Below are 19,997 nucleotides of genomic sequence, written 5' to 3' on the forward strand. Positions count from 1 at the left end.
CCAGGTTAGGAGTTCTTGAAAAGCATGTTATTGAACAACCAAAACATGAACCGGTGAGCTGAACATGTGACTAAAACTGCATACAGTCTGCTGTATTCCCTAAAATGGGGAGTCAATATCACATAAAGCTACATTAGGTTCAGGGTTCAAATATGGAAATGCCTGGCCTGCTGGGCACTCCCACTTGCGTTTAAAATGCCAAAATACCATCAGAGTAGGATTCTATTGCACATGACTCAGCCCATATGCTACCTAGGCGGTGCAGCATAACCAATCGGGGCTGCAGTAGGCCTATATATAAATAGACCCTTGCCATATATGGATCTGTGCCATTTACTTAGAACTGGACTGTGTTTACAGCTGTGGTTGTGAGTGTTTTGAGATCAAAGCAAGAGCTGCATGTAGCCATGTGGACTGTGTTTACAGCTGTGGTTGTGAGTGTTTTGAGATCAAAGCAAGAGCTGCATGTAGCCATTATTCATAACTTTGCTAGTTAGTGAGCTTTTAGCCCACTTGTCATTTGTAGTCAGCAATAGGGGAGTGATCGTTTCCTTCAAGAGCACAAAATGTGTACATTTCTAGACATCTTTGAAAAGGGAGTCAGGTAAATACATTTGATTTTGTCTTAAAAGGGGCAGTGATGTATTTTGAGACAGGCTTGAATAAGCTAAGTAGCCAACATGCAGAGGGTAGAATAATTTGTCTGATTCTCTGTTATAATGGTATGGGAATAATAATGGATATTATTTTGCAAAGTGGTTTCTTGCAACAACAAAATTTTCAGTCACCTCCTTGTCTGAAGGACAAGTGGATAAACAGGTTAATGTCAACCTCTACGAGATCAGTGTCCCTATACTGGGATGGTTGTTGCTAACTGGCGCTAATGTGACTAGAATGACATAAGTAACATCCAACTTTCCAGGAAATAGACATGTCTTATATGTGTAGAAAGCTTAAATTCGTGTTAATCTAACTGCACTGTCCAATTTACAGTAGCTATTCCAGTAAAAATGTACCATGCTATTGTTTGACAGTGCACAACAAAACTTTTATCACAGCACTTGATTAGATATATTCAGTAATCTTGCTCTGATTTGTCATCCGGAGGTAAAAACATAACAGTTTTGTTTGATAAAATACATTTTTTTATTCAAAATGTAGGAACTGGGTTCTAAAGTTTGAACCCCTGCTGTTTCTGGTCCCACAAAACTATGCTACATATTCACCTACAGTATTTTCACATTTCCACAAACTTCAAAGTGTTTCCTTTCAAATGATATCAAGCATATGCATCCTTGCTTCAGGTCCTGAGCTACAGTTAGAATTGAAAAAAAGGGTCCGATCCTTGAGGTTATTAATGTCAAGCCCTGCATGTTTTTTCCCCAAATGTTTCCTGGAATGTAGGTACACTGAACACCACACATTGGCTGAATGATAGAACCGCTAATTCCATGTTAAAATGTTATGGGAGGCATTTTCTCCATTGTTTTTGATGGTAGGCCACTCTGGTAGGCCTACATGATCAAATAGTGTAATTGGCCACTGTTAAAACTGAGGGTACAGCCTAAGTGTTAACAATAAACGCTCGCTGGAAGTTGCACAGAATTTTCACAACATTCAAGTTTGAGCTCAGCAGACCTGAAATTTGCTGTGCCAAAAAAAATGAGGGAACATTGTCAATGTGTGCACTACCATCAGGCAGTGAAGCTATCAATGTCATCCCAACCCAGACTTTTTAGGGTAAGAGAGGATACAGTTAGGCACGAAGGGTCAATGTAAAGTTGAAAGTCTGTGTTGCCCAGCAACAGCCCCAAAACATCACTGCTCTAGAGGTGATCTGCATGGAGAAATGGGTCAAAATACCAGCAACAGTGTGTGAAAACCTTGTGAAGACTTACAGAAAACGTTTGACCTCTGTCATTGCCAACAAAGGGTATATAACAAAGTATTGAGATACACTTTTGTTATTGACCAAATACTTATTTTCCACCATAATTTGCAAATAAATTCATAAAAAATCCTACAATGTGATTTTCTGGATTTCTTTTTCTCATTTTGTCTGTCATAGTTAAAGTGTACCTATGATGAAAATGACAGACCTCTCTCATCTTTTTAAGTGGGAGAACTTGCACAATTGGTGGCTGACTAAATACTTTTTTGCCCCACTGTATACCAGTCAGTCAGTTCTAAGCCAGCCCACTGTACCTTCACTCGCATTCTTCCTAGTCTCCCGTCTTCTCTTCACTGTCCAATCTGTTTATTATGATAAAAGATGGTTATATATGAAACCTATGTCAGTGTGCTGCCATTGGTGACATTTCAAGCGAGCTGTGGAGTGAGCTTACTGCACGCTCTTACCTCTGTTACAATCATCCCTCTTAAAACTCACTACACAGCGAGAGACTCCAGTTGTTGAGCTGAGCCCAACTGCAGATCTGGGTCACAGCACCAGTAAAACAGATTTCAGTGTGCTGCTAACAGTATAGCTTCTTCCACTGTCCCCGTCCCCATAACGGGCTCAAACCAGTGATCCTCTGATCGCAAACACACGTGACCGCCCTCCTTGACAACGACGACGCAGGACGCAGTTGCAGATGGTGAGTTTAATAATAATGAACATAGCGTGTTACAAAACATGTGCAGCGTCTAGACATAAAAAACAAAACCAATACAGCCTGATGACTGAGGGTGGTGAGGGCTATATGAAGGGATAGTAATCAGGGTGGTGATGAAGTCCAGGTGTGTGTAATGTGGGTTGCAAGGACCAGTTCTTAGTAGACCGACAACATCGAGCGCCTGAGGAAGGGAGTAGGCGTGACAACAACGTACTGTACCAACCAATTGAGCTATAGCAAAGGATCCAGTTTGCTATCCGTTGGTGATATTTCAAGCTAGCAGTGGAGTGAGTTTACTGCACATTCTTAACTCTGTTACTCTCATCCCTCTTAAACTCACCGCACAGCGAGAGACTCGGGTAGTTGAGCAGAGCCCAACTGCAGACCACACTATGGGAACTCCTGCATTCACAAAGCCATGCCCAGTTTATCTCAGTTGGTGGTGGTGCATAGCTCAGAATTCAGTTCTTAGACCTCAGTGGTACAGAAGTAAAAATATGCATGACTAAGTTGCTTTAGATAAAAGCATCTGCTAAATCCCAGAACTCTGTAGTGTAGAGCTGAGATGCAGTGCAGCAGAAGTGAGATATCAGAAGATGTGGTGTGGAACCTTCAGACCCCAGAGGAGGAACCCCAGCAGCAGGAAGAAGTAGAGAGCCAAGAGGAGCAGCACCATCCACATCCAGTAAGACAGCCATGTAGCTAGGAGGCGCTGCTCTGACAGCACCACTAGCCTGGAGGGAAACGGAGGCATACAGGTTAAAATCATGATCTCAGAAAATTTCCAGTATTCATGCTATGGCCAGATTTATGTCTTCATCATCATTATCTAAAAGTTGCATGTTTGTTTACAGGGAATCCCAGGCTGTGTGTCACTATTGCCTTCAATATACATACTTTTTTAGCCTGGCCAGATAATGACAACTGTCTGCTATATCAGTTGAATAATATGGTGATATCTTAATACATTTTAACATGACTTAATAGCAGCTTAATACTGTTAAGTCATCTTAACACTCACGGTTGTGTGGTGCAGACTGTGGCGGTCTCGGATGTGCCTGCTCCAGACCCCGCTCTTGACTCCTTGGCTTTGGCCTCCTCTGAACTAGCCTCACGCGTCACGATTGCAGACCTCCGCCTGTGATGTAGGGTCATCTGCAGGGAACTGAAACACACACACACACACACACAGTATGGTCGGCCCTGCGTCAGTCACACGTGACCCGTTGGTCATTATTTAAATGTAAATGAGTCATAAATGGGGAACCTGTTGATGAGTTAGGGGCTACCTACCTGGTGTGAGGGGCTACCTACCTGGTGTGAGGGGCTACCTACATGGGGTATGAGGGGCTACCTACCTGGTGTGAGGGGCTACCTACATGGGGTATGAGGGGCTACCTACCTGGTGTGAGGGGCTACCTACATGGGGTATGAGGGGCTACCTAGCTGGTGTGAGGGGCTACCCACCTGGTGTGAGGGGCTACCTCGCTCTCTTCCTCCAGGCTCTGGGAGCTCTGTGTGGAGCTCTGTCTGAGCAGGAGGGTGGTGTGGTGGGGGGACATCTCAGAGGGCCTTTAAAAAGGAAACAGTTACATTTACACTTCCAACTAAACAAGGTAATACTATAACAACAAACAATGCTGCTGTTACAGAGGTGTTACAGAGGTCTGTATAGTTCTGATGGTATGAACACAAACATTTGATTTGATTTTGATTTGATTTTGGTGTTCTCTACAGCAGTTAAATCCATCATAAGTTTATACTGTAGTCCGTGCACTTGTGTCTAAGCCTGTGGTGCATATGCGTATGAAAGCCTCCACATTGACTAGTGACTAGCATGGCCATCTAGCGACTAGTGACAACTGACCATGCAGATGACTCTCAGTGCACTAACTGCACTAATGACAGGGCAGATTTTCCTGTACCTGCTGGCTTGGTTCACACTGCCCCCTTCTGGCCCCTGGCTGTCAGTGGCAGCACTGGCCCTGCAACCCTCCTGGAACTTGGTCTCCAGGTCGCTGAGCTGATAGGGAAAATGAGAGGGGGGGAAAGAGGATGGAAAAGAGGCAATTGAAGAGGGGGGAGAAAAGAGAGGTCAGCATAGAATTAGAGTTATGCATACCATGATCACAGGACCACAATGGGAGTAGGTCTTAGTGTTATTGTTTCTAACCTGGGATCCCGTTGGGATTAGTGTGACACTGACTCTTCGCCGAAGGAGGGTCTGAGAAAGTCGGGGAAGTGAAACATTTAAAAATGTTAGAATTCAAGCCACTGGGCTGCCCTCACTGATATTTTCTATTTATTTAACTGAGATATTTGAAGGAAGGATATGAAAAGCAATGAAGTGAACTGTCTGTTACATGTTGGGAGTCTCGCCTGGCAAACAGGTGCCTAACGTCTCCATCCTCTGTAATGATTCAAAAGCCAACAGTCAGAACACAGATTTTCCATATGTGGAGAATTTTGTTATACTGTACAGTCAGAGGATACTGTGCTCCTATTATGAAACTCAGTCACTTATAGTGGATCAGGCCTACTTACAATTAATTGTTCTTTTAAGAATAAATGTACTTTAAGAATCAAAATATTCAGAAAAGTCACTGCTTTGTGATTAATTTTCCTTTCACTTGTCCACAAAAAAATCCATTGAGGGGCAGCACTCAGACCTGAGTCGCTGTGTCTCCTGCCCCGGCTGCGGTGGAAACACTTCCTGGTCTCCAACAGCTCGGATCTCTCCACAGCGTGACGACGCTTCAGATGCTCCACGTGTATACCCATCATCTCCACAGAATGACACACACGCGCCTCCTGACCCAGCAGAAACATTTAGCAAAGTTTCAAACAAACTACATGTATAACAGTTTTGAACAAATATATTTTTCACAGAGCACTAACCAAAACCTGGACTTATACCTCAAAAGAGCAAGCCTAGGATTACACGACAATCTCACCTGGTGCACGGTCCCCAGCATCTCAGCAGCAGTGATGATGTCACTCACGCCGTCCAGCACTGTGTCCAGACTGGCCTCAATACGACTCAGCATCTCAGCGTCTACACATCTACCTCTCAGATGCTGGGTGAGAGGGGGGAGAGGAGGGGAGGGGAATAGAAGATTGGAGGATAGATATAGTAAATGAGAAAGGAAGTGTGGAGGAAGAGAGAGGTACGGTTTAAACTTGAAACATACATTTATCAGACCATTAACTGTGAAGTAGCCAGGTCAAACACACGTGTACACACCCCTACCTGCAGTGTGTTTCTGGTTTGCTCCAGTTCAAGGATGAGGTTCTCCTGGGCCACTGTTCTGTCGTGTTCCTCAGCCTGCAGTCTCTGGGTTAGGGTGTACTGGTCACAACGGAACGCCAATGCAAGCTGGATAAACGCATTCTATAGGGGACAGAACAGTGAGTGGATGAGTGTGCAGTGTGTGTGTGTGTGTGCGCGTGTGCGTGCGTGCGTCTGCATGTGGGTGCATGTAGTCTCTAGTCTCTTTGTCCAAGTGTACAAATCGCAAAGAATTCTCACCTCAACCTCCTTTTCAGTCATCTCTGTACCACTGAGGGCAGGAGAGAAAAGGTGAGGTAGAGAGCCAGGATAGGGGAAAGGGGAAAGGGGAAGAAAGGGGAGGGAGAGGTAAGAGAAGAGTGAGGTTGTGACTATCGAAAAAGTTAAAGTGTTAAAGTAAGTGTGTCCGAGTATAAACTGACCTTCTGAGGCCCAATCTCTCCAGTATAGGAAGGTGCTCCCAGGAGATAGCCAGCTGATCCTCTGGACTGGGCTCTGAGGAGAGGAGCAGAGGAGGGGAGAGGAGAAGAGAGGACAGAGTGTACATAGCTTCGCTAGCATACAACAACAGAGAGGACAGGAAATGGAAGTACAGCCACGTCCTGTTGCTGGCAACGATGCAGCTCAGGCAGCAAAACGGATTCCTTACCTTCGTCAGAGTCCGAGCTGTCCCCCAGTATGCCAGCATACTCACAGGGAGTGGCCTTCTTAGCAGGGTGTTGGGAGAGGGACGACACAGAAATCAGTTAGCAACCTCGTGGTCATGCTGTTATTGTAGATGAGGAGAAGTTCTCAATAGACTTGCCTGGTTTAAGAATGTTTTCATTAAGAAAGAAATGTTCCTGCTTACCTGTGCAATCATGGTCCCAGTGTTAGGCAGAGTGGTACAGTGTGAGTACAGTGTTGTTTGTTGTTTATATCTTTCTCCACACCCCTGATACTTTTTACCAACACTACAGAAAGAATACCTCACATCTGAGAGAGAGAGAGAGAGAACACAAATAATATTCAGATTTCCGTTCTACAAGTATATTGAAAGATGGCACACACACACACCCTGTTAAAGGAAGGGAAAACGGGGAAAGATGGCCCACAATTTCATTCACATCATGCTCACAGGGATACTGACACTGATCCTGCCCCCAGGTCACAAGTTTAACACTCAATTCATAATGTGACATCCTTTAAGAGTGAGTAGAGAAAGCTAACAGGCAGCTCTCAGTTTCAACAGAGGCTGTGTCTGAGCACAGTACCACGGGGGAACAGGGACACAGAGGAGCATGCTGGAGAACAGAGAGAGAAAGATATGCAGTAGCTATAAACAAACAGAAGTGGGGGTAGGGACTATCTGAACACAAAGGAGGAGAGGAAAAGGACAATCATTAACTACATGAGTTTAATCTGAGGATAAACAGCTGGCTTGCTTTAGGAAACACCCACACATCTAATACTAACAATATAACCATAAAACTCCAGACAGAAGCATGTACAAGTGTCACTATAAACACTTATTGTCTAATATTAAAAAGTAGCGTTAATAGTCCATACTTTTGACAGTGGGCAGTCACAATATTCACGTCATAATATGAAAGTACAGCAGTTACATACTATAAGACCTGAGGTTAATACGCTGTCTTAAGATGTCTCTGACATACAGTACCAGTCAAAAGTTTAGACACGCCTACTAATTCAATTATTATTATTTTATTTTTTTACTATTTTATACATTGTAAAATTATAGTGAGGACATCAAAACTATGAAATAACACATATGGAATCATGTAGTAACCAAATAAAGTGTTAAACAAATTTAAATATATTTGATATTCTTTAAAGTAGCCACTCTTTGCCTTAATGACAGCTTTGCATACTCTTGGCATTCTCTAAACCAGCTTCATGAGGTAGCCACCTGGAATGCATTTCAATTAACAAAAGTTAATTTGTGGAATGTATTTATACTTAATGCATTTGAGCCAATCAGTTGTGTTGTGACAAGGTAGGGGTGGTATACAGAAGATAGCCCTATTTGGTAAAAGACCAAATCCATATTATGGCAAGAACAGCTCAAATAAGCAAAGAGAAACAACAGTCCATCATTACTTTAAGACATGAAGGTCAGTCAATACGGAACATTTCAAAAACTTATTCTTCAAGTGAAGTCGCAAAAACCATCAAGCTCTATGATGACACTGACTCTCATGAGGACCACCACAGGAAAGGAAGACCCAGAGTTACCTCTGCTGCAGAGGAGAAGTTCATTAGAGTTACCAGCCTCTCATGATGACCGCCACAGGAAAGGAAGACCCAGAGTTACCTCTGCTGCAGAGAAGTTCATTAGAGTTACCAGCCTCTCATGAGGACCACCACAGGAAAGGAAGACCCAGAGTTACCTCTGCTGCAGAGGAGAAGTTCATTAGAGTTACCAGCCTCTCATGAGGACCACCACAGGAAAGGAAGACCCAGAGTTACCTCTGCTGCAGAGGAGAAGTTCATTAGAGTTACCAGCCTCTCATGAGGACCACCACAGGAAAGGAAGACCCAGAGTTACCTCTGCTGCAGAGGAGAAGTTCATTAGAGTTACCAGCCTCTCATGAGGACCACCACAGGAAAGGAAGACCCAGAGTTACCTCTGCTGCAGAGGAGAAGTTCATTAGAGTTACCAGCCTCAGAAATTACAGCACAAATAAATGCTTCAGAGTTCAAGAAGCAGACACATCTCAACATCAACTGTTCAGAGGAGTTTGCATGAATCAGGCCTTCATGGTCGAATTGCTGCAAATAAACCACTACTAAAGGACCCCAATAATAAGAAGAGACTTGTTTGGGCCAAGAAACATGAGCAATGGAAATTGGACCGGTGGAAATCTGTCCTTTGGTCTGATGAGTCCAAATGTTAGATTTTTGGTTCCAACCGCCGTCTCTTTGTGAGATGCAGAGTAGGTGTACGGATGATCTGTGTGGTTCCCACCGTGAAGCATGGAGGAGGAGGTGTGATGGTGTGGGGTTGCTTTTGCTGGTGACACTCAGTGATTTATTTAGAATTCAAGGCACACTTAATCAGCATAGCTACCACAGGATTCTGCAGCGATACACCATCCCATCTGGATTGTGCTTAGTGGGAGTATCATTTATTTTTCAACAGGACAATGACCTAAAACACATCTCCAGGCTGTGTAACGGCTATTTGACCAAAGAGAGTGATGGAGTGCTGCATCAGATGACCTGGCCTCCACAATCACCTGACCTCAAATCAATTGAGAGGGTTTGGGATGAGTTGGACCGCAGAGTGAAGAAAAATCAGCCTACAAATGCTCAGCATGTGTGGGAATTCCTTCAAGACTTTTGAAAAAGCATTCCTTATGAAGCTGGTTGAGAGAATGCAAAGAGTGTGCAAAGCTGTCATTTAGGCAAAGGGTGACTACTTTGAAGAATCTAAAATATATTTTTATTTGTTTAACCCTCTGTATTACTACATGATTCCATATGTGTTATTTCATAGATTTGATGTCTTCACTATTATTCTACAATGTAGAAAATTGTAAAAATAAAGAAACATCCTTGAATGAGTAGGTGTGTCCATACTTTTGACTGGTACTATTGTTTATCCTTTAAAACATTTATTCAATAGACCAGTCACTGTTTCACTAAGAAGCTGATGCTCTTCTTTAACTGTTCTCTTCTCTAAGTTTAAAACAGTTCCAAAAAGCAGCATAGATACACACTGAAGTCAACTTTTATTCTCCCTCTATTTACTTTGGAGCTACATTTTATAGTCTAAGCAAAAGGGAAACATCCATATTTAGTTATTGAGGACTGTGGTAGTTGTGAAATGACAGAGATTCAGCCAAATATGTATAGGTCTATAGACATTCCGTTATTTAGACACAGAAGACAGACCAAAGTGGTCACAAAATAATACAACATAGAACTAAAAACTTTGAGTCTCAAAAAAACAACTAGTTCATATTGAAACAGTGTTAGATATCTTAATACAATCTACTAAACTGCTAAAAACAGTTGCACGGCCATTTTGAATATGATGGGACACCATTATTATCTTACCGGTGTAGTGAGGCCCATGGTGTCCAATAATGTTTTGTTTTTCAGGAGCTACTGAGCACAGTGACATTCCGGTCTAGTGATGCTGCCCACACTCCGTCCTCGCTCTTCTTCCCTGTTCTCCTTCACTTTTCCTTATATTGCCTTTTTAAACCTCCCCTGACAGCTGTTTGAATTCCCACCAGCTTTGTTCCCTCACACCAATGGGGGAGTCATGGTTTTCTAGAGGGAATGCATCCAAGAGTTGGTGATAAAGACAGATTAGGGACCACCCTCAACCCCAAAACACATGCACACTTGTTTGAGTGAAGTCTTGCTCACTCATACAAGAGTGAACTTCACCTGAAGCTAGAATGCTAGACTAAACAAACTTCCAAACAGTCCTCCTCCTTGGCATACCAGTTAAAACAAGAGTTTCTATTTGACAAATTCAGGTAGGTCCCGTTTTGTTCCGTTTGCTTCAGTTGAACAGAATCAGCGTAATGAATATGCTCATGGTTGCGATGTCAGAGCTCACTCACTCTCCCCTTCACACATCCAACTCAACTTGAATGCCTTAGCTACTTGAGTAGAGCTGAAAGGATTGGATTGGTGTAAACATTATGGCAAATTCCACAAAGCCAATCAGAGGAACTGGTTGGTCTTTAACCATACATAACTAATACACCCTTTTAGATCTCAATGAAGTGCCTAGGGGTGTTTATACTATTGGACAGCAGTCAGAGGCAGAAGGGTGATAATATAAAGTGCATACAGAAAGTATTCAGACCCCCTGATTTTGTTTCCAAATGTTACGTTACAGCCTTATTCTAAAATTGTTTAATAGTTACTCCCCCTCATCAATGACAAAGCAAAAACAGGTTTAGAAATGTTAGCAAATGTATAAACCCCACCCTCCCTGAAATATCACATTTATGTATTCAGACCCTTTGCTCCGTACTTTGTTGAAGCATCTTTGGCAGCGATTACAGCTTTGAGTCTTCTTGGGTATGACACTACAAGCTTGGCACACCTGTATTTGGGGAGTTACTCCCATTCTTCTCTGCAGATCCTCTCAAGCTCTGTCAGGTTGGATGGGGAACGTCGAGGCACAGCTATTTTCAGGTCTCTCTAGAGATGTTTGATCGGGTTCAAGTCCGGGCTCTGGCTGGTCCCCTCAGGGACATTCAGAGAAGCCACTCCTGCGTTGTCTTGGCTGTGTGCTTAGGGTCGTTGTCCTGTTGGAAGGTGAACCTTTGCCCCAGTCTGAGGTCCTGAGCCCTCTGGAGCAGGTTTTCATCAAGGATCCCTCTGTACATTGCTCCGTTCATCTTTCCCTCGGCCCTGACTAGTCTCCCAGTCCCTGACGTTGAAAAACATCCCCTCAGCATGATGCTGCCACCACCATGCTTCACCGTAGGGATGGCATTGGCCAGGTGATAAGCGATGCCTGGTTTCCTCCAGAATTAAAGCTTGGCATTCAGGCCAGAGTTCCATCCTGGTTTCATCAGACAAGAGACACTTGTTTCTCATGGTCTGAGAGTCCTTTTGATGCCTTCTGGCAAACTCCAAGCGGGCTGTCATGTGCCTTTTAATGAGGAGTGGCTACCATCTGGCCACTCTACCATAAAGTCCTAATTGGTGAAGTGCTGCAGTGACGGTTGTCCTTCTGGAACATTCTCCCTTCTCCACAGAGGAACTCTGGAGCACTGTCAGAGTGACCATCACCTCCCTGACCAAGGTCCATCTCCCCCGATTGCTTGTTTGGCCAGGCGGCCAGCTCTAGTAGGTGGTTCCAAACTTCTTCCATTTAAGAATGGAGGCCACTATGTTCTTGGCGATCTTCAATGCTGCAGAATTTGTTTGGTACCCATCCCCAGGTCTGTTCCTCAACACAATCCTGTCTCTGAGCTCTACGGACAATTCCTTCGACCTCGTGGCTTGGTTTTTGCTCTGGCATGCACCGTCAACTGTGGGACATTATATAGACAGGTGTGCCTTTCCAAATCATGTTCAATCAATTGAATTTACTACAGGTGGACTCCAATCAAGTTGTAGAAACATCAAGGATGATCAATGGAAACAGGATGGATGATCAATGGAAACAGGATGCACCAGTGCTCAGTTTTGAGTCTGAAAAGTAAAGGGTCTGAATACTTGTGTTACGGTGTTTATTTTGAATACGTTTGAAAACAAATCTAAAAAAAAGTTTTTGCTTGGTCATTATGGCGTATTGTATGTAGATTGAGGACAATTTTTATTTTGTCAATTTTAGAGTAAGGCTGTAATGTAACAAAATGTAAATAAAGGGAAGGCGTCTAAATACTTTCCAAATGCATTGAAGGACAGTTCTTACCCTGTGACTCGGCTCTATGCTCTCCAGTATCAGAGTAGAGGAAAAGACAAGATAATCGTATTGTCACAGCAACCTGTTATTGAGAGGCAAACCGGCAGGAACATCAGGGGACTTTGCTTACATTGTAAGTGATTGTGCATGCATTTTAAGCAGTACACATTTTTGCTCTGACTACAGGGACCATTTCTTCACGACCCTTACCCTGCTCAGCCTCAACACCTGTTCATTTTGAGGGCCGACTAAGTCCATCTGAAGCAGAATGGCAACCATGAACTGCAAATTGAAATGGTCAGCCATGCAGACTTCAAACCAAATATCACTTTTAGGGAAAATGAATATATGCCTGAATTAGATTTGTCCATGTGACCAATAAATTGCTATCCCCCTCCAACCGCGTCATGTTGGCCACTCCCATCAATTTCACTAACTAGCTTCGGTAGAAACTGGGGCAGATTGACTCTTCTATGCATTATTTCTGTGAATCTGTACCTTGTCTCGATTTAGCTAATTTGCCCCCTTTAATGTAATCTATGACATTTAATATAAATGCATGCAATCTGCAGACATTGTGCTACTTCCAAAAACAGGCTGGTAAATATTTAGTTTTTAATATCAAATGTCTCTGATCCCTCAGAGGATACACAAAGTAGTCTGACAAGAATACCCACAAAGCGAGGAGATGTTTTTATGTCCTTTTATTGGTAGTAAAAGCAGTTTGATCCTCTAGTAGAGGCGCTGGGGCTTTCCCATGGTGCTTTTGACATAGAGGGCACGGACATTCTGCCAGTTCTTCTTCAGCAGAGACACCAGGAAGTTAACTGCCAAGTGGATGTTGTAGACCAGCTCCTCCTCAGACCATCTTCACGTGACCCACAGCCACTGCCAGACACAGCACCTGAAATAGAGTGGCGAGGAGATTGGGTCATGTTACACTGGCAGGTAGCCTAGCAGTTAAGAGCATTGGGCCAGTAACCGAAAGGTCGCTGTTTTGAATCCGCGAGCCGAATAGATAAACAATCTGTCGATGTGCCCTTCAGCAAGGCACTTATCCAGAGTGACTTACAGGAGCACTTAAGGTCAAGAGTGTCTGCTAAATGCTAGAATGTAATGAACAGGCGGATACGTAAATGCATTGATCCTACAGACTGCATGTATCCATCATGTAACATCTGCAATAAAACTACATATCTGTCACCAGACCGATTCATACCTTCTTCATCTGGAACTTAATGGTGGATTTGACCTCATCAACCTTGATGTTGAGGTTCTCGTTGTGGGTGAGCAGGGAGGGGAATTTGCCAGCCTTGTTGAGCCCAGGCCCCAGGATACGAGGGATCTGCTTGATCAGCGATTCAGAGGCCAGGAAGGCATCATACTTCTTGGCTGTTCGGCAGAGATTAGAGTCAAGAACAAAATGATCAAGACCAGAGATGGACCCAGCGCTTCAGGACAGGGGAAATGTAAGACTCATTTAAATGCAGATAAACAGTAGCAAGACCTAGACAGATCATAAGACTATCTATAAGACTATCTGGAAATTACTTGAAGCACCACTCACCCAATTTCTTGACCATTTTCTTGTTCTTGTTGAGTTTCTTGAGGGCCTCAATGTCCATGTGGGGCAGCTCTGCAGCCTTGGCCTCATCACAATGCTGCTGGTCTCCCAGGATGCACACAGAGAACTTGGGCCTGGGGGTGGTCTTCAGTCTATAGGGGATATTCAGAACAGTTGACAACCATATGGCACATCAGTAAAGCTCAAACCACATAACGGGGGGGGGGGCACTTCACAAGAATTGAACATTAATAGACATTTAAAACAAATACGAGAATCTGGTGTTTCTACATCAAACCGTTATTATATTTCAGTCTTCTGTGATGTATATAAAGTGTAATCCTGGGATGCAAAATCTAAACTGAATACATTAAATATATCTGACATGGTACGTGTCTTTTTATACCCATAAAACACGAGGTGTATACTTATGTCAATGTAGATTTGTTTAAGACAACCAAAAATCACGTTGACCCTGATTTAGTCGACTGCAGTGAAAGGCTCAACCTAACTTTACCCAATCCTTCCCCAAACCAAAATCCTTAACGTTACACCACTAGCTTGTGTACTTCCTGACTAGACAATAGTCACTTCCACCCTTCAACATTGCCATCCATTGACTCCCCAAAATGGACGAAATCCAAACCCAGAGGGACGACTCGTACCAGAAAAGAGTACTCTGTAGTCTGTCCTCCGTCCTCTGGCTCCCTCCCCCAAGGTTCAGTCAGACTACCCAGAACACTTCTGCACCATCTGTCCCACAACAGCCCTACTATTGGAATTTAGTTTCTGTATGAGTTAGTGAATGTGTATAACACATGCTGCAAGAGTGTGTCTGAGAGATTGTACATTACTAGATAAGTGTGGATCTTGTGTGCATAAAGAGGACTGGGTTTGAGCCAGTGAGCTTTTAATGTCCAGATCAAGGGGCCGAACCAGGCCCGTTCACATCAGGACTAAACGGGGAAGACAGGCAGAAGGATGGGTGATACAGGAAAGAGGCCAAACCTGACTGTGCCAGAGAAACGCTTGTCCTTCTGGGGATCATAATTCTTCAAGCTGATCTGGAGCTCTACAGACTCTGTGAACCTTTAGGAAGACAAAGCAAACCAATCAAGATCATCACTAAGACTTACCCGATATTAGGGATTGTGACATAACATGCATTATTTTATTAAAATGGCCACATCAACGTGCAAAAGTTGCTAATGGTACACTAGAGAAAGGGTCTTACTTGCGTGGCTTGGCAAGAGATCCCGCCTGGACCTCCTTGACCACCTCATAAAGCATATCCCTGGATACCTTGCTGTAATTAAACACAAAATGTCATGGAGTCAGAATGCCAATGTCAGTGTACATAATTATGCATAAATGTTTAGCCAAATTACTAATTCATCAAAATTAGCGCCCCCACATCCCATTGAACTGACTTGACACTATAGTAGATTCTCGATAGTAGTCGACAAACCGGTAGACTAGAGTACTTATAAAAGCCAGTAAAATGTACAAATCACAACGATTACAACATTAGCCATGTCCAGTCATGTACGACACTACTTAATTCAGTTCGGAACATAAACGATTACGATTTCATGTTAGATGGATGTGGATTTGTCCGTAGTGTTAGCATTCAAGCTAGTCGCACTATGGCAAAAGCTAGCTACTGTAACTACACTCCAAACAATGCACATGAGGTTCAAAGTGAACACGGTTATACTGCGGAGTTAGTAAGTCTTAAACTGATCACTGACAACAATATAACATGTCTGACTTGTTGTTTGTTTTTTACTTGCGATTTCCTCTCACCTCATATTGACGGTACTGCTCTCACTCGACAGAGCATTGAAAAGAAGGAAGCAGGGGCAGTCCGTCGCAAGTTATAGACGTATTTCTGTGGCGTAAATTCTGCGATTCCCGGGACGGCCATATTTGTAGTTTTTCTCGTCTCTAACCTATTTTATGAAATTAATATATGGATTTAGACATGTATATCACTTGCAATAACAATATGCTAGCTAAAGCATGTGAAAATACTATACATAAGCCCTATAAAAGAACAAATAAAGTATTTAGTCATAATGTGGCATTGGAGGCACAGTGAGATATTTATTACTGAACTGTGACCTCCCTTGCCCATGTGATCTTTTATAAAATCCAATGTCCATTTATAAGACAAAGTAGAGAATAGGGGACGCTACACAGGTAAGACTGAAGCCCTTAGGCTACAGCGACAAGCTGATTGATGAGAGACTTGTGTTAACACATAAGCCATGTCTATCATCAATCATAACACCCCAAAATTGTCACAATGTCTATAAACTAAGTGCTTATGCACTAACTTTTACAGTCTCATATTCCTATTCCCATTCAAATGCAGTGGGGGGCTATAACAGTCTGAGGTCAGATTAGGGTTCACAGGAAGAGGGACACTGTATGTTGTGGTCCACCCAGACCCCCCCCCCCCCCCCCCCTCAGTGGGCTCCATTCAAGTTCAAGTTTGATTGAACTGATCTGTGTGTAGGTTGGATACCGCAGCCGGAGTCCAGCCTGTCCGTGAAAAACAACGGCTGGAGGGTCAGCGAGGTCTCCTCAAAGGAAACGCTGTCTCAGGAAGGAAGCCAGCGGTCCGCCAGGCTGTCTAACACGTGACAGTCGATACACACAAACCTGACCCATCCCGTTGTAGAGGATTGGTTTTATTTATCTTGCTCTCACACATGCACTAGAACTTATAAAGTGCACTACTTTTGACCAGAGACACTTTTTTTGGTTGATGTTCCTTGACATTACGATATAAACATGTGTCAAACATTTAACATATGAGATTTTGTCCAATAATTGAAAACATCACATGTAGTCGAACAAGTAAGAAGAAAGCAGAAGACATCAAAAGTATTAACCAATGTTTTTTAATCAATCATTTATAGGAAGTTCTATACCAAAGGTAGAAATCCTATACTTCCCCTCAGACGATTAACACCATGTGTTTATACAGATGTTAAATGTACAGTATTGCTGTGGTAGACCGTAGAATATTTCAGACCTGTGCCGTTGTGCTCATACATATGTATGCAGAAATAAAATCAGACAAAACTGACAATTTTTCAAAGAAAATGTACACAATTTAGCTTTTTTCTCATGCAGCAGTACTACCTTGCTGACATTTCATAGTAACTTGTTCTAGTCAGTAACTGAAAAGTTGTTTAAAAATCCCTAGAAGTTTATGAACACAAATGGTGTAATTATAACTAACCACAGGCGGTCCGTGACAATGACATTTCTAGTGGCACCAGAAAAAAAAAAAGCAGGAAAATAAAATGATTCATACTGAGAGAAAGGAAGAAGGTAAGAGAATTAAAGAAAGATGAGTACAGGGAGAGAAAGAACCCCCCCATCCGCCCCAGGGTACACCGACTCCAAGTGGATACAGCACTCTAACCAGAACAGGTGGTTCAACACGGTCACTTTATTATTATCATTGTCTCAACGGTTTCTGCAGTTAGGTGAGCATCAGATCACTCATTTGTGCTTTATCAACTCCCTGTGAGCAGAAATAAAGCGCTTATTCAAGAGATATCTGTAACCTCTCTACTGTATAGGCAAGGAGTCACATAGATCATGTCCTCCCCTTACTCGTGCTAGAATAAACTTTTTTAGCAATTTTAACGTCACAATATAGAAAATAATAAAAACAGAAACATACATGGTTTTGCATATCATTTACATAATTGCTATGTACAGTAGGAAGTGCAGTATTTCATCAGTTACCATAATTGGCTGACCTAAAAGAATGAGAATAAACCTTTTTCCTCTTATGGCAATTTAGATTGGTCCCCCTGCTGCCATGAATTCTGATGGCTTGTCTAGAAGTCATTTTCTAGAAGTCATTTTTTGACCGTTGCAATATATTTCAACTCTTCAAATGCTCACTTACTCCCTTCAATTGATCATGATGTAGATGGGTACAATCTATATGGTGGAAGCACTACAGAAGCTTTTCCTGTGTTGCTTTCATTTGACCTGGCCTTTGTAGATCAGTGAAGAAGTGAAAGAACCAAGAGAGAAAGATCCATTTCTCTCTAAGTATTATGAACGGGTCATTCCCTGTCTGAAGTTAGACTGCGCGGGGGAGTGATAGCTGGCCAAATCCATAGCACCATACTTAGAGGAAGAAGAAGAGAGGAAAAGAAAGAAAGCGGTAAGCTCATAATATGAGAAAAGTACTGTTAGAGTTTGGCTTGTCGACTGTGTGCAGTTAACAGAACACCACCTGGCTGAAAAATAATATATACATACCGTACTTCAATTATACATAATTAAGTAAACATAAGTAAAATCAGGCATTCAAAACGTCTTATACAGACACTGTGATCAGGTTCACCTTCACAGTATGACAACACAGCATCATCCCATGGTTTTAGACCCATCAGTTGTACACAAAAGAAAACATAAAAGGTATTGAGGTTAGGATGTTGTAAGAATCTATAAATGTATGTGTCCATTGAAAAGTGAGACTGACTGGACTGTGTGCTTCCTGGTCTAACAGGAGGAGAAGGGCTGGGGGTGGACCTCAAATGGAGGAGATTCATATATAAAAGGCATACACAAAACCACAGCTCCTACTATCACACATTCTCTGGGGGTGTGACGATGGATTTTGTTCACTAGCACAGAAGGGAGGTTATTCGAACCCGGGACTGAGTTATCAAACAAATCCAAACCGTTCTATGATTAGATCAGTGAGAGGTTGAGGGGTGTGAATTTATACACATGTGGAAAGGAGAGCTAAGGGGGGTTTGGTGATAGCTTATCCCAGTGTTATGGTCTTAGAATGGGATGATAGGGACGGACGGTCAAGGGACACCTATGGTTGCCGACAACCCTCATTTGTACAGGCAAGCAGAACCAGCATTTTTCTGAATATCACAGCATCACGACTTCTCAGGAAGTTTGTAACACAAACAATGGCAGAACAAAGCCTGGTAATGACCCTGAACCGCAGGGTTAAGTATGTGTTGACCGTTGTAAAAAACACTGCGCATCGAGAGAGAATACAAAAATATGTTGTATAAAAAGAGCAACGCTGATCATCCTTGTAACATTTAGGGGGAAAAGAGGACTCTTGGTTTTGTTGTGGCGTTGGTTGTTGAGCTGTTTGGTATTCTCCTGGAAATGAATACCTCGACACTGCACCTTCACCACGTTCAGAGCAGGACACTACAAGCCCTTCAACTGCATCAGTCCTGTCCAACCACAGGTAAAGGCCTGCTATACAACAGCATCCACTTGAAACAGCGCAAATCACCTATTTCGGGCACCCAAACATGTTTAATATGTGGTAGGGTGTATGTTACTCTGTATGTCTCCCATCAGTCTCTTGCTCCATTCCAGGTCAGTACATGTCATTCGTACAGTCTAGAGACCCTGATGAAGGGAACTTGCCTCCCAAACTATGGTGATTTATAGTCAATCAAATGCATCTGAACAAGAGTGTGCAGCTACATATACATAGTTATAACTCCCACCAGCCAGCGTTTTCCTTTATTCTTTTATTGAGACGTCAGAATAAACACTGACACACATGATTCAACTGATCAAGGTCGTGGTTGATTGGCTGATGAGGTGAGTAGTGTGTTAATGATGGGCTGGAACAAAAACATGCACTCCCTGTGACTCCCAATCCCAGAAACCAGGAGTGAGTGAACACTGCTGCTGTACTAGGAAGCTAAACCAGTCCAGTCAGTACATGTCCTTGTAGATCTCCTGCAGCAGCGGGTGAAGCGAGGTCTCTGACTCTGTCTTCTTGATCTTCTGGACCAGCATGGCGTTCTCAGTTACCAGCTGGCGCAGGTCAGCCATCTTGTTGAGCAGCTTGGGGAAAAGGTACTTCGAGTCCGTGTGGTTGGCCAGCAGGTGCTGGTCCAGGGCCTGCAGGATGCTGTCCTGAATCTCCTCCACCTGCTTGATGTTTATCAGCCCCGGACGGTCTGACAGGAGGAGAGAGAGGGAAAGGATGGGAAGAGGAGAGGGGCGAGAAAAGGAATGGGGGGAGGGAGGTAAGTATCTGTCGACTGTTAGAAAACAAACTTATATTTTAGGCTTCTGATGATAGTAGAGGGGTTAGGGTTATTAGGACAGTGTATT

At 43.1% G+C, this 19,997-nt stretch overlaps 3 protein-coding genes across 6 annotated transcripts in view; all 3 read right to left on the reverse strand.

The window, feature by feature from the left end:
* Nucleotides 1-2,584: 2,584 nt before the first annotated feature.
* Nucleotides 2,585-10,346, reverse strand: LOC124019016 (inositol 1,4,5-triphosphate receptor associated 2-like). Of its 2 annotated transcripts, none has more exons than XM_046334373.1 (14): nucleotides 9,967-10,346; nucleotides 6,755-6,879; nucleotides 6,554-6,608; nucleotides 6,327-6,399; nucleotides 6,145-6,175; nucleotides 5,866-6,006; nucleotides 5,570-5,692; nucleotides 5,285-5,426; nucleotides 4,979-5,025; nucleotides 4,789-4,839; nucleotides 4,541-4,638; nucleotides 4,083-4,187; nucleotides 3,637-3,780; nucleotides 2,585-3,349 (listed from the first exon to the last, which is right to left on the reverse strand). In XM_046334373.1, exons 1-14 carry the CDS (start codon nucleotides 10,031-10,033, stop codon nucleotides 3,205-3,207), a joined length of 1,347 nt encoding a protein of 448 aa, XP_046190329.1. In that variant the 5' UTR covers nucleotides 10,034-10,346; the 3' UTR covers nucleotides 2,585-3,204. The 2 variants fall into 2 exon arrangements, with proteins under 2 accessions (XP_046190329.1, XP_046190319.1); XM_046334363.1 differs by having other exon boundaries at nucleotides 6,554-6,611.
* A 2,632-nt stretch (nucleotides 10,347-12,978) lies between these two features.
* LOC124019025 (60S ribosomal protein L10a-like) lies at nucleotides 12,979-15,751 on the reverse strand. The gene is given in 7 exon segments (XM_046334379.1): nucleotides 12,979-13,153; nucleotides 13,155-13,193; nucleotides 13,509-13,681; nucleotides 13,857-14,005; nucleotides 14,862-14,942; nucleotides 15,088-15,159; nucleotides 15,660-15,751. Coding segments are annotated over 7 exon segments (651 nt in total). The 5' UTR covers nucleotides 15,665-15,751; the 3' UTR covers nucleotides 12,979-13,021.
* A 995-nt stretch (nucleotides 15,752-16,746) lies between these two features.
* Nucleotides 16,747-19,997, reverse strand: part of LOC124028695 (peroxisome proliferator-activated receptor delta-like) — a 48,800-nt gene continuing 45,549 nt past the window's right edge. For all 3 annotated transcript variants that reach the window (XM_046340699.1, XM_046340695.1, XM_046340692.1), the window contains exon 8: nucleotides 16,747-19,840. In XM_046340699.1, coding sequence (XP_046196655.1) covers nucleotides 19,593-19,840 — 248 coding nt within the window. In that variant the 3' untranslated portion in view covers nucleotides 16,747-19,592. The remainder of the gene's footprint in view (nucleotides 19,841-19,997) is intronic.

Source organism: Oncorhynchus gorbuscha, linkage group LG03 (assembly GCF_021184085.1).
Source record: "Oncorhynchus gorbuscha isolate QuinsamMale2020 ecotype Even-year linkage group LG03, OgorEven_v1.0, whole genome shotgun sequence".
NCBI lineage: Eukaryota > Metazoa > Chordata > Actinopteri > Salmoniformes > Salmonidae > Oncorhynchus > Oncorhynchus gorbuscha.